Genomic DNA, 13,316 nt, shown 5'->3' with positions numbered 1-13,316 from the left:
ACTTTCTTGGGATTGCGAACATATAAATTAGACAAAGCATTCAAAAAATGTGCCAGTCTTTCCTAATATGATTTCCTTAACAATGTGAAAAATTGCGTTTCTTTTATAGTGTTCAAGATGAGAGAGACCCAAATCTGATCTAACCTGAGGAGAAGGAAACACAAAAATCTTACTATATTTTTGTTTTATTCCAACAAATACTTGTACATGTGATTAATGTGTAATAAAGATAAAGGATTCAAAAAATCCACCTCATTCAACTAAACAATATCCAAAATGTATTATATGGAGAAAGTCTCATATCTCGCAGCTGTTCAATGGTAATTCCTCTAATAAGATTATTAACAATTATTTATAAATAAAGAATAAATGTAAGAGCAAGACAAAAAATAATTAAAAAGTACATGATGGGACGTTAATAGAATCCGAGGAAGTAGAAAATTTCAAGTATTTGGGTGTACTACTAGATAATAAATACGAAGAAGAGAAGGAAATCGAACTAAGAATTGCCAAAAGTAACAGCTGTGCAAGCAGCCTTAGAAGAATATGTATTAACATATTAACTACGAAAGACAATTTTGAGACCCACTCTGACATACACCCTTGAAACTTAGATAATGACGAATAAAACTAAACAGAAATTGGAAATCTGGGAGAGAAAAATACTAAGACGAATTTTTGGAGGAAAGCAGACAGGGTTAGAATGGGAGAGAAGATCAAACCATAAGATTTACACACTTTTAAATAAGTCACCAATCAAAATGTTTATAAAGAGAAGGTTACAGTGGCTAGGTCACTTAGAACGAATGGACACAGACAAATCCTTAAAAAGAGTTGCATGGAAGATACCAGGCAAGAGGAAAAGAGTTAGACCAAAAAAACGGTGGAGGGAAATAGTAGAAGACCAAAAGAAGTGGAGAGAAAGTACAATATATAAGATGGATGTTTCTGTTGCTATTTCAAACCATGTTGATTGATATAATCAAAGTCTGTTAATTCATTGTAGTCCAAATAAATCCATTAAGAAAACCTGATTTGTTATAATAGATTCTAGTAATAGTTGTGGTTCTGGTACGGTTTCTTCTCTGGTGCATACTGGTGCTCCAAAACTATGATGAATTTCTTGTTAAGATTATTCCAATACAATTATACTTGAGTAGAAGTCATATATATATATATATATATATAACTGAAAAAAATTAGATTTTATTCTTTTTAAAATTAAAAGTGTCAATGTTTTAAAAATATGGTTTTTTATTACTTATTTTCTGTATCTTTATTGTATTATATATCAATAACTTTTTCATAAATCAGTAAAACATCGTTTTTTAGGAATACTGTGACCAATAAATGAAATATCAGCATCATTGTTTCCAAAACATTGAACTCTTGATGTATATAAATCTATAATCCTTGTTTCTTCGTTTCTGGTTGATTTTTGTAGACTTCTATTAGCCGCTGCCATAATATTGTCCATTTTTTTAACAATGGGATTAATATTTGTATCAAAAACTTCTTTCATCTGTTGGCATTTAGCAAGAAAAACTTTTTCCTATAAGAGACACTATCATGAAATCTTAAAAGACTTTTGTGTAACAGGAAAATGGTTTCACATTATTTGAATCAGGTATTTTTGAAACAACTTTTTGGTGAAATTGACTATTTTGCATTTTTATGCTGGCAATCATGCCACAAACAAACCCTTGACATAATTGAAACAACTCAAGTCCTTTTCTTTCCATTTAATTTCTTTCTACTATTTCTAAGTGGCTACATTGCAAGACAGCCGTGATCATCACTTGGTCGATTGTTAATTAAAGTTATTTGGGTTATTTTTTGAATTCAGAAAGAACAGGTCTGCTATAGATGCTATTTTTGTGATCCGCCAAATTACGGAAAAGACTATAGAGATCAATAAGACAGCCTATATGTACTTCATCGATCTCATCGAAGCATTTGGTATGGTACGATTAAAGGATGTAAGAACTCTACTGAAAAGAAGGGAGATTCACCCCAACATAAAAGTAATTGAACCGGTTGGCAAATATTGTAAAGGAAGAAAAACCGAATACATCCCGACCACCTGCAAGATGGTATGAACGCAGGTCTTCATCATCCCAGCTGCAACTAGGCAAATAATGATGCAAAATCAGTACCAAGTCATAACGTACGATGAAGAAGATTTTCTGGATACGAATTTATTGTTTGATGTAGAAATGAGTGAAGAAGTCACTACTGTAAATTCTAAGTGTCAACCAAAACCCAGCGGAGACGATTGCAAGTTAGATTTTTTGATACGTTTTCTTTACTTCTTTTAGATTCCAAATACAAAAGATTTTAAGATACTTTTTATTATCGTTTTAGATATGAGAATCGAGGCATACCCGTTTTTAGTTTCTGAGGAGTTCTGTGATGAAATTTATAAAATGTTCACTAGCTTTTTTACCAAAAATGAACAAGATGCTTACCTTAAAGGCTTAATGTCACTGCAACCAACAGCTAGAAAAAGGTTAAGAAGTTTAAATCTGAGTATATAGAGTCTTATATAAAATAAAAATCCCGCTGTTTTGCTATCAAGCATGTATGTTTAAGAAAAAAATTTTTAGGGACCACAAAACGAAATAGTTGAAAATTTCTTCAAGACATTAGATGGCCTGAAGTAGCAAAGAAAAACCGTATATATAAACCGTAACAAAAAGTTTTAAAACTAGGCAGGAGATTCGAAAGATCTTCAGAGACTCACGGAGCGGTTAATTGAAATTGAAGTACAGGAGCACAAGAAATGCCAATACCGCGAGCACAAAACCAACTTAAATGTATAATGGAAGCAAGCAAACAGAGGAAGTTTGCACTCAGAGTTCGGGTTCACAAATGATAACCAACGACGACCTATCAGTACCTCATTCTGCCACAGATGGATATACAAAAGAAATGTCAAGCGGAAAGACACATATATAAGGAAAAATCTCAAGGAAGGAGAAACCAAAGTTTGTAAAAAAGCTTTTCTCAGCCTTTGTGGAATCACTATGCAAATATTTATTAAACTATTGGCTTTAGGACAAGCACCCTGTGACCTACGTCGAAAAAACATTCCACATGTGATAGATCTACAAATAAGAAGTGTAGAAGATCATATCTCATCATTTCCCAATAAAATTGCTCATTATACTTCACGAGAATATAAAACTGCAGACTGAGTAGGCCCTAGCCTATATCGACTGATATTATTCAAAAATTGAGTTGTCACTATAGTGGAAAAAGCTAGTTTCTTGGTAAAAATGTACACTAATTATTTAGAAACAGGGATTAGCTCAAGAATGCATACACTTTCAAAGCTACCTTTCATCTAAAAGAATATTTATAAAACAAAGTTTTAAATCATTAAAAAAATTATATAAATCTGTAAATACGCCACTGATTTAGAAGCTAAACTCAATATAAACGAAATACATAGGATGTACAATATAACATATCCAAACACACAAATAAATTACTCATAGTAGAAACTGATTGTTAACACCTGTTTCAATCTATCATTTGGACTGTGAAGTATTTGATACTAAATCGAAGAGTTCCAGACTAAATGAAGTAGAATTAGCTGAATGAACTGTCTATGAAAGAAATCTGCGAATCAGTTTATTCAATAGCTATGGATTATTTGCAAAATATTCAGTTGCCAAACATCCCAATGCTGGAATTTTTTTATTATAAGCAACTAAGTCTTTCCCTCTTTATTATTCACAATGTAGGCTCTGGAAAGTCAAGACTTTACTCTATACCATCAAGATATTACCCAGATGACGTTGCTTCATTCATTTATTCATAAAGTTATCCGTCCAGAAGCCAAACATTTACATATTTTCGCAAATGCTTGTACTGGACAGAATAGAAATAATATGTTAGAAATACTGTGCTTAGTACTTTCCGATAAGAGGGCATTCATTTAATGCTTGTGACAGAGGTTCTATTTGCCTAAACAATGTGCTGAAATAATACTAAATTCAAGTGAAAAAAGAAATTTTGAATTGAAAATGATTAAGAATTGAGATGTAATGGCGTTTACCATATGGTGGCCTTATTATTACAAAATGAATGTCTGAAGAATCAAAGGGAGGTAAAGTACCTAATGACAAAAAATATTTATTTGATGTTTCAGAACTCCTCCAGTTTGATTACAATTTAGAATATATTGGTGTAATCGAGGCTCATCCATTTATAGACAGTACAGTGTTTCACACTTTTAAGCTGACATAAAATGCTTCCATGCTTATTTTACCCACCGAAAAAGTATATCCAAAATTCCAACAAATATTTAAAAAATTGATGATTTGAGGAAAATAGAAAATTACGCCCCAGAAGAGGACAGGAAGAAATATTCCTGTGGCCTACGTCAGTAAATGATTATGAGGAAGAAGTAGTTGATTCATAAGCATAAGCTGATTATTTTTTAAATCAAACACAAATTATCAAATACATAGTTTTTCATTTTTAGAGAAATTCTAGTAACATAAGCCCATCACTTTTGATGCTATTTTTTTTTTCAAAAATGTGAACATTTTTAATGTCCAAATTACATAAAAACATGTGAACATGTGTCTATTCTATATTTTCATAACAAATACATGATGTACCCAAAAATTTTTTTTACTGTATATAGTTTTTCACCTTTCCTGAGGTGGTCTCATGGACCCATGATCATTCAAAAATACCTGATTAATTTATCTATTAACAAAATATCATGTTTTTTCAGTGGAAAAGTGAATAGATAGAAGTAAAGGTAGATACTGATACTTTCGTTAGTTCTATGTCCAGTGAAGTCAGGATTGATTGAAATATTGTAACATTAATGCATCTAAATGTTTTTGATTTTATGTTTCTTCTGTTTCAAAATTAGTTTTTTTAGATAGATCAAAAGGTATAAGAAATAAGAAATTGAAAAAAAAATATTGTAATATTTTCAATATCAGATGTTTTCATTGTCTAATAAATTGCCATTTTAAGAGAATTGTGCGAATATTTGTACTACTTTCTATTCTTTTTTATTCTAATTGAAATATTGCAAATTTTAAATGCTACTAGTAAATTATTGGAAAAATTATAATATTTGAAAGGGTCAAACAATTGTTACGAAAATTACTTATTGAGAAAGAGTGAATAAAAAGTTCAAAAACTATTTGTATATATTTTTTAAAAATGATTGGATTTGTATGTTTACTTACCCTGATTAGTTCTTTTTCTAAATTCAATACTTCTTCCTTCAAATTTTGAATATCGTTATCTGTTACATTTTCTACTTTCAATAAGTCTTCTTTAAATAGAATATTTGAAGATATTGCAAATATTTCTCTTGATTCTTCCTAAAAAAACTTCTAATTTTTTTAATATAATCAATTATAACATACTTTTTCAATGGATTTCAATAACTTTGATTCAATTTCAAAATAACTTTATTTTATTGTAAGTTTTAAGTATAACTCTATAATATATAAGAAACATGAAAGATAAATAAGTTATAAGCTTTAGAAAGATGAATATTCAATTTTTTTATATTAATCAATTTGAACATTTTTTTTCTTGGCCTTGGTCTGTATAAAAACGTCGATTATATCGTCATAATTAATTTCTTGGATTAGTTGAGCTTCAATAAACAGTAATGCAAGATTATTAAGACTGTCTTGGCCCATGCTTGGGAGTAAATATGCTTTTACTCTTTTTAGAATGGAAAAAGAACTTTCTTCTGAATAACTTGTAGTTGGAATACTCAAAAAAATTCGAAGAGTAATGTCCACATTCGGATAAACATCTCAAAGACTCCGTGAATGAAATAAATTGCATATTTTTTGTGCAGAGAGTATATCCATTCTTCCTAAGGAATCTTTCAGTTGATAATGGAAATGAATATATTAATTGGTTAACGTCTCTTTTTCCCAACTCCTTTGCATCTATTTCAGATAAATCATCAAAAAAATTGAGATTTTGGTTAAGTTTTTCATATGCACTTTTAAGCCTGACTAATTATATACTCAGAGTGTCTAGAATAAGGTAACAAACATTTGTGCAAAAATTTTCTTATCCAGAGAAAGGTGTTCTTTCATTTACTTGGGAATCATCTGGCTGAATTTTTTTGTTTTTGCGACGATTATCACAACAATAATAATCAGATAGTGCTTTGGTTTTTTATCATATTTAGTAAATTGCCTACCTATCATGTCTTGAATAAATAAAGCCATAGAACTATAGATCTGCACAACACATTATGAATCAGCTTGAGATTATTGAAGCTTCTTACTAGCATCATTAAAATGATATAAAATTATATTCAAAAAAATAGCTATGATTACTGTTTCTAAATGTTATAATTTTCGCTGCAATCCCATTGCTTCAGATCTTGAAGTTGGTTTATCTCTGTTTTTGTTAATAAATTCTAATGCATCAACTATTGCAGACAACTCTTTTCCTAATGTGTAACATGGCATCATGTCAAGGAGACCAATGAGTTGTGTAATACTTTCAACTCCTAAATTTGTATGCTGTGCCAAGATCTCCCAATAATTTGTAGATATAGTAAAAAAATTGTATAGTTTTTCTTAAAGTACAAAAGAAGTCGACTGCTTCTGTTACAGATACAACAACACATAATCTTACCATATTTTAAAGAATAGATTGTACAAAGAATATAGTCTGCTAAAGGATTAATTGTTTTGATTCGTGTCTAAAAGCCTGAATATATACCTAACATATTGCTTACATTATCACAAGATTGACTAAGAATGTTCCTTTAACACTTCCTTATCCTCAATAGCTTTAAGGCCGTTATTTAGTATTAATTCTAAAAAATTTTCACCATTATCTAATACATATCTTATAATTATACTAAGCTGATCAACATGTGCAATATCAGAGATAGAATCTATGATTACCAAAATACTTAGCAGATTGTACTTTACATTTTTTCGTCTCTAAAATTCTGGCATTTCAAACATTTTTCTACTCTTCAAATCAAATATTAAAGGTCTAATAAATAAGACATTTAAATTGATACATTGATAAAACCATACAATGTAGAAAAAAATACTGTGGGATAAAAAAAATGATATAGGACACATAGTTATTATTTTTCCATTGCAAATAAATTATATTCATAAAAGATACTTACTTCAAATTTGTCCAAAGGTATTTTTGCACTATTCATATAAAGAGTGTACAGTTTATTAATTCTATCCTGAACATTTTCATCATCTTTTTTATTATACTCTCCAGTTTTTAAAATTTCCTTTTCAAGATCAGCTAGAGTGCTTTGAATTATTTTTTGTACGACTTGCCTAACTATAATAAAAAATATTTTGTGTGAGTGAGAGTTCACCGACTTAAACTTCTTAGTTTAATTCTTTAATTTTGTGAAGTTATGAGCACAGAATAAGTTAGGGTCAGTCTTTAATGGTGGTATTATTTTTTTTTACAACATCCTTGTTCTTGGGTTATGAAAATATTATTCGCGTTATAGCGCCAATTTCCACTGTGGTGGTAATTTCTATTGGTTTACCAGTAATTTATAATTATCTTTAAGTTGAGTTTAATGTTAATTTCAATTTAGTTTTAATTTTGGCTACATAAAACAAGATTAACAGAAAGTGACAATGAAATGTTAATCATTGAAACTATATACTTATAAATAAATATCTATGTATCTATCTCTACCCTTATGCTATTATTTACGTATATCAATCAATACAAACCGAATCAAATATTGGAAACTAAAATATAAACTATGCGAAATCTAACTTTTACTCACATCTTTGTGATAAATCCGTTGAGCTCATATCAAAAAACTGGTTTTCGTATTCATCCTGAATTAACCTATCTGCACTGATAGACATCTTAAATATCATTAAAATGAGAACGTAATTGAAGATTTTTGTTTATATATCTAAATGTACTATTTTCATCCGTTGTATAATTAACTTCAAAAATTTGAAACTGTCTTATATAATTGGACATTTCGTATTCTTTTTTTAGTTTTGAATTGTCTACTATGATATGCTCAAAGGCTACATCACAAATTACCTACACGTCTGTAACATTAAAGTGCCAATGTCATATAAAAGAAGAATTATGAATTTCAATTGTCAATATTCCTAGCATATTACTGCTAATTTCATTACAGTCGTGCTACTTTGTCATTAGTATTACCTAATCACTAAAAGTTAGTAAGTTATATTGAAATATTTTAATTTTTATTCGTTTCAATACAATCGCTTGTTTAATATATTTCCCTGAATAACCCATTATATATTATTATTGAAAAATATATATCAACGAAATCTGTTAATATTTGTGAAGAAAAGTATAAAAACTAAGTGACCCATGCTTATAGTTACCTTGTATTTTGAAAATCCATTATTTCAATAATATCATCGCATCAATTTTCTCCAAAGTTGTGTGCAAAGCCCAAAATATATTTCTGTGAACTCACTCCTAAAATTTAATAACGAGACTTTAAATCCAGAGAAATTACACACATTACCAATTAATGAAACTAAGTATTAATATAAAAGTTAAAAAATTTTCTTCATTGAATGTATAGTACTTATATAATAAAAGGGAAAATATACAACTATATTTGATTAAACAAATATCTTTTTGTATTGTTTATGAAACTAAAATATTATATTCACTACTTTTCTAAAACGTATTTTCTTCCAAATGCTTATAGATAAGGTTCTATTTTAATTTCAGAAATGCTTGCCTCTTCATCTAGAATTGTTTCAAGAATGCAAGCCATTCAGTCTGTGAGAAACATGTCTGTTGTTTCCGGTCCACCTAGAGTGAAAATTTCAGGCACTGAACAGATTGTACATGGTATGCTTTTAACTGCCGGAATTTTAGCTGTGCCTTTGTGGGTTTTAGCAAACATCAAACACTACAGAGGAAATGCAGCTGAATAATAATTATTATTATTAATAGTTGGAATAGACATTTTTATGTATTTAGCTTAAGAATAAATTTTGTTCCATTGTTGGCAGTTTTTTATGCTTAATATATTGTATATAATAATTGAATAGTAGAATCAAATTTCCATTTCAATTATTCATCAAAAAAATTGAATATGGAATATTTTTTTAAAGAAAACATTTCAGTTGATTAACTGAATAATTTCAGCCTCACAGTTACTTACCGAGATTATCTATAAATATGAATGGAAGAAGTAATATAAAAGATTTATTTGGTAGTTCGGAGTTTATCTTCCTGACGATAAAAATTGGTGTGGAGCTCCCAATAAATTTTTTGAGTTCATGGTTTAGAATGTTTCAAAATATCCAAAAACATTATCTTACATGATAATTTTAAAATGAAGTACGTAACTGAGTTGAAATTTGTTACCTATAAGGGAGTGGCTGGAATTCTGCAAAATCGTTTTGGGGGAATGAGGAGGGAGGGAGGAATGAGAATCGGTTTCTTTGGCGTTTAATATGCCACACTCCCACTAATAAAACGTTTATATATGTCTAAATAATGAAAGGATACACGTTTCAAAGGTACATATTTATTAGTTGATTTGTAATAGATACAATAATTATATTCCTAGATAATATATATATATATATATATATATATATATATATATATATATATATATATATATATATATATATATATACAGGGTGTTTCTAAATTTATGAGACGGAATTCGGGAGGTAATTTTCGGCTTGAAACTATGATAGTTCTTTTGCGTATCAAAAACTTCTTCAGCTCGTAAGATATTTCACCACTAAAAGACGATGAGTTGAATCGAGTTTTCATTCATTTTGTAAAATAAACATGAACATAACGATATAAGGGAGAAAATGTATCAAGACAAAATGATCAAATATTTATACTTGACAATACTCAGAAAAGAAACAGACGATGTGGAAATAATTAAAAGTATCCATAGTGCATATAAATTGACCTACACTTTCAGGGTTATTCATAGGCAAAATCCGGGAAACCAAAATAACAGTATACTGGCCAATATTAACTGGGTACTGACAAACAGAATACAAGCAATGAAGGTCTAAGGGTGGGAAATGAGGTAACAAGTGAAGATACAATAAGAAACGAAGTAGTAAGAGAAAAATTGAGTATTGAACCAATACCGCAAGTTGAAAGGATGACAAACAAGAGATCAGTTAAAGCTATAAGGGAAGCATGATCAAATAAAAAAAACGGAAAAGAGGTAGACCCAAGGAAACCTGGAATCAAGAGATAGCAGAAATATTGGGGCAAAGAAAAACAGGGAAAACATGGTACTGAGCAAAAGCTATGGTTAAAAATAAAAAACAATGGACCAAGTTTGTTTAGGGAAGAAAAAATACGAAGGACTCAGCTACACACCTTTGGGTAAATAGGGGCTTTCATTATAAATATGCTAATTGCCGAATCTATTACACATTATCCTTATACACATCCTCACAAATTTTGTACATGCTTCTCAACCTTTAATAAACATAAACGTGCCAGTAAAATAATATAATTGTACAATCTATGTTGTTGGTTGGAGTATTTCAATTATTATTTAAATAATAAGTGGAGTAGTGAGTAGTCGATTATTTCTTCATTCATTCGACAACAAGAATTAGATTAGGAAAGAAAAATTCAAAAGCAAAGCTCGAGCAATCTCCTTTGTAACGTAACAAGTTTTGACAAGAGAATTGATTGTAAGGATTTTAAAAAATTTCAATTTCAAACTGTAGGAATGATATTTACGAACGAGGTATGCTGAGGAAATTTTCTTATACGATACACCCATTCCAATTTTATGTCAACAATCCACTGAATTTCGTCGAATGAATTTAGAGAGACCGTTATATATAAATTAGATTTAATAAATATATTAGTTAAATGATCACATAAAAATTCTAAATATGTTCAGCAAAAGATACATTTGTTAGAAACACTCGCCAAATTCCTCTAAATATAGATTATATTAACAATATTCATGTCAAAAACCTCTAGTTATATAAAATATTTGACTAGAAACAGAAAATAAACTTGCGTGCATAGAAATTGGCCAACTGTAAAATTTTTACAATAACTATGATTTTTTTTCGAATTATTCATCAGATTAAAAAAAGAAATATGCTGTTTGAAATAATATTCTTTAATGAGAGAGTACAAATTTATTAGCAAGGCTTATCTAAGTTGAAATTTCTGGAACTGTTGGCGATATTCATACTGAATATACTGTTCAGTCTCTGACGACGATAACTTAATTATCGAAATCCAGTAGCAAGGCTTATCGTTTATAAGCTTAGCAACCGGTGAACAAATGTAACGTAAAGATTTCTTTACAAAACGTATATAACACCAAAGCTTGAATTTGCGCAAGGATATTGAGCTTTTAGAACGAGTTCAGCAAAGGGTTACTAAAATACCTCCTCCGCTGAAAAATTTATGCTATGAAGAACGCCTAAGAATATTTGCCCTACCCTATCTCAGAGAACGTCGCTTTAGAGTAGACTTAATGGAAACCTAGAAAATTCTTACACATATCTACTTGCGATTTGGACATTTTTTCATGTGAATACAAATCAGCAGTAAAGAGGGCATTCAAGAAAACTATCTAAGGAAAGAAACTGCAAATTGCCCCGGAAGAACTTTTTGACAAATCGTATAGTATATGTGTAGAATGCATTAGAAGAAGAGATAGTGACTGCTGCAGATACAAACATTTTCAAGAACAGACTTGATACTGGACACTCAGCTACAAACAATCAAATTGTGCACTACTTTTAGTAGACTGAAAAGTATGAACAGTATTCTGAAAAACTTTCATGTTTAAATTAATAAAATAATAGTTTCATTCATGAGGTGCGAGAATTGACTATTACTTAGTGGACAGTAATACGAAGATTGCAGGAGAATAACTTGACCCCTAAAACACCTGCGATTGGTCCAACTTACTCCAGTTAATCATGCGTTTTGCACAGGATCATCTGAATTGGATGTTGGAGCAATGGGATTCTGTTATGTTCTCAGATGAGACCAGAATATGCTTCCATGGTAGTGACCAAAGAAGGAAAGTGGACCGAAACCAAGAGAGCGATTTGCAGATTGCTGCTTTGAAGAGCGGAGTGCTTATGGAGGTGGTTCCTGCATGATCTGGAGTGCAATTTCGAACCGACCCGTAAGGTCGACCGTGTTTACGGAAGAAGAGGTTTAACGGCTGATAGATACATCGACAGGATTTTAGCAACTCAAGTAGTACCTTACGTCGACTGAATTGGAGACAAATTTACCTCTATACATGACAATGCAAGACCGCACTCCACCACTCGTGCAAGATTACATTGCAGAAGTCGGTTTTCGTGTTATGGAGTGGCCAGAAATCCGATAGAACATTTATAGGATAAGCTAAAAAGAAGAATTCAAACTAGACTTGACCTACCCCAAACTCCATCTCAGAGCTTATTGTTGCAGTAGAAATAATAGCTAACTTGATTAGATCTACGCCTAATAGTATGAGAGATGTTGTTAGATCAAGAGTGCGCACTCATACTCATTATTAAAAAATCGAGTTTCAAGTTTTAAATTGTCAATAATCCTATTTATGTTGACAATAAGAAGGCTTAATTTGCTTAGTGCATTAGTTTCACTATGTTAAACATAGGAAGTCGAAAAAAGTTATAAACTTATACTCACATTAAAGAATATTTTTTTCGATCTGATGAATAATTTCAAAAAAAATATGGTTAAAGCGAGCCGATTTCTATGCACGCAAGAATATGAATTTAGCACAACATTTTTTTTAAGTTTTTGACAAGTTCGCCACTTCTTGGACTTTGAAAAATTACAGTGTGCCCTAAAGAAGTAGTTATTTATAAATTCTTATTTTATATAATGACAATACAGAACAGAACATGATAATGAGCAACGTAAAAGATATGGTGCCAATTTTATTGCATGCAATTTGCAGTTCTAAAGAGAAAATTAGTTATTTTTTATTTAACAACCAACCGGATGTCAGTTAAAAATTTCATTATACAGTTATCACTTAATGGTACAGAAAATGTAGGCTTTTCAAGTAAAAGTTTCATTTCTTATTTGATTTATGTAAAAAATCTCATATTGGATAAATGATTTCGTGGTGGCAGTCAACGTGTTAAAGCACTTGTTCGATAATAACTTGTTATCTTCTGTGGTAATCTAACCTTCTTATTGGTTCATGATTTTGTGCATGGCATTTATTTACTCAACTTTTAATTTTGGAAAGTTGGTACCAACACAGATTTAACTTATGATTAACACGTTGACGGCCAAGGCAATTTTCACAGTTT

General features: G+C 30.2%; 1 protein-coding gene and 1 long non-coding RNA gene across 3 annotated transcripts; one reads left to right on the top strand and one right to left on the bottom strand.

Moving 5' to 3' along the window:
- Positions 1–167: 167 nt before the first annotated feature.
- LOC130896482 (uncharacterized) lies at positions 168–8,001 on the bottom strand. Of its 2 annotated transcripts, XM_057804633.1 has the most exons (5): positions 7,793–7,985; positions 7,157–7,326; positions 5,220–5,357; positions 1,262–1,552; positions 1,192–1,211 (listed from the first exon to the last, which is right to left on the bottom strand). In XM_057804633.1, the coding sequence occupies exons 1-4, from the start codon at positions 7,887–7,889 to the stop codon at positions 1,304–1,306; spliced, it is 654 nt and encodes a 217-aa protein (XP_057660616.1). In that variant the 5' UTR covers positions 7,890–7,985; the 3' UTR covers positions 1,192–1,211; positions 1,262–1,303. The 2 variants fall into 2 exon arrangements, with proteins under 2 accessions (XP_057660615.1, XP_057660616.1); XM_057804632.1 differs by having other exon boundaries at positions 168–1,552; positions 7,793–8,001.
- Positions 8,002–8,111: 110 nt separating this feature from the next.
- On the top strand, positions 8,112–9,018 carry LOC130896479 (uncharacterized). The gene is made up of 2 exons (XR_009059578.1): positions 8,112–8,203; positions 8,737–9,018. It is a non-coding gene; the product is annotated as an uncharacterized LOC130896479 (long non-coding RNA).
- The last annotated feature ends 4,298 nt before the right edge of the window (positions 9,019–13,316 follow it).

This window comes from Diorhabda carinulata, chromosome 7, assembly GCF_026250575.1.
Source record: "Diorhabda carinulata isolate Delta chromosome 7, icDioCari1.1, whole genome shotgun sequence".
NCBI classification, from domain to species: Eukaryota; Metazoa; Arthropoda; class Insecta; order Coleoptera; family Chrysomelidae; genus Diorhabda; species Diorhabda carinulata.
The sequence above is the reverse complement of the archived record's forward strand: the minus strand, read 5'-3'. Positions and strand labels throughout refer to the sequence as shown.

What these genes read in the sequence shown, in the direction of transcription:
- LOC130896482 (XM_057804632.1), bottom strand. Translation starts at nt 7,889, where the DNA reads ATGATATTTAAGATGTCTATCAGTGCAGATAGGTTAATTCAGGATGAA. An exon ending in TACCTTTGGACAAATTTGAA is followed by an intron (nt 5,358 to 7,156) that starts GTAAGTATCTTT and finishes AAGTTTTTTTAG; the next exon opens with GAAGAATCAAGAGAAATATT. An exon ending in TAGAAAAAGAACTAATCAGG is followed by an intron (nt 1,553 to 5,219) that starts GTAAGTAAACAT and finishes TGTCTCTTATAG; the next exon opens with GAAAAAGTTTTTCTTGCTAA.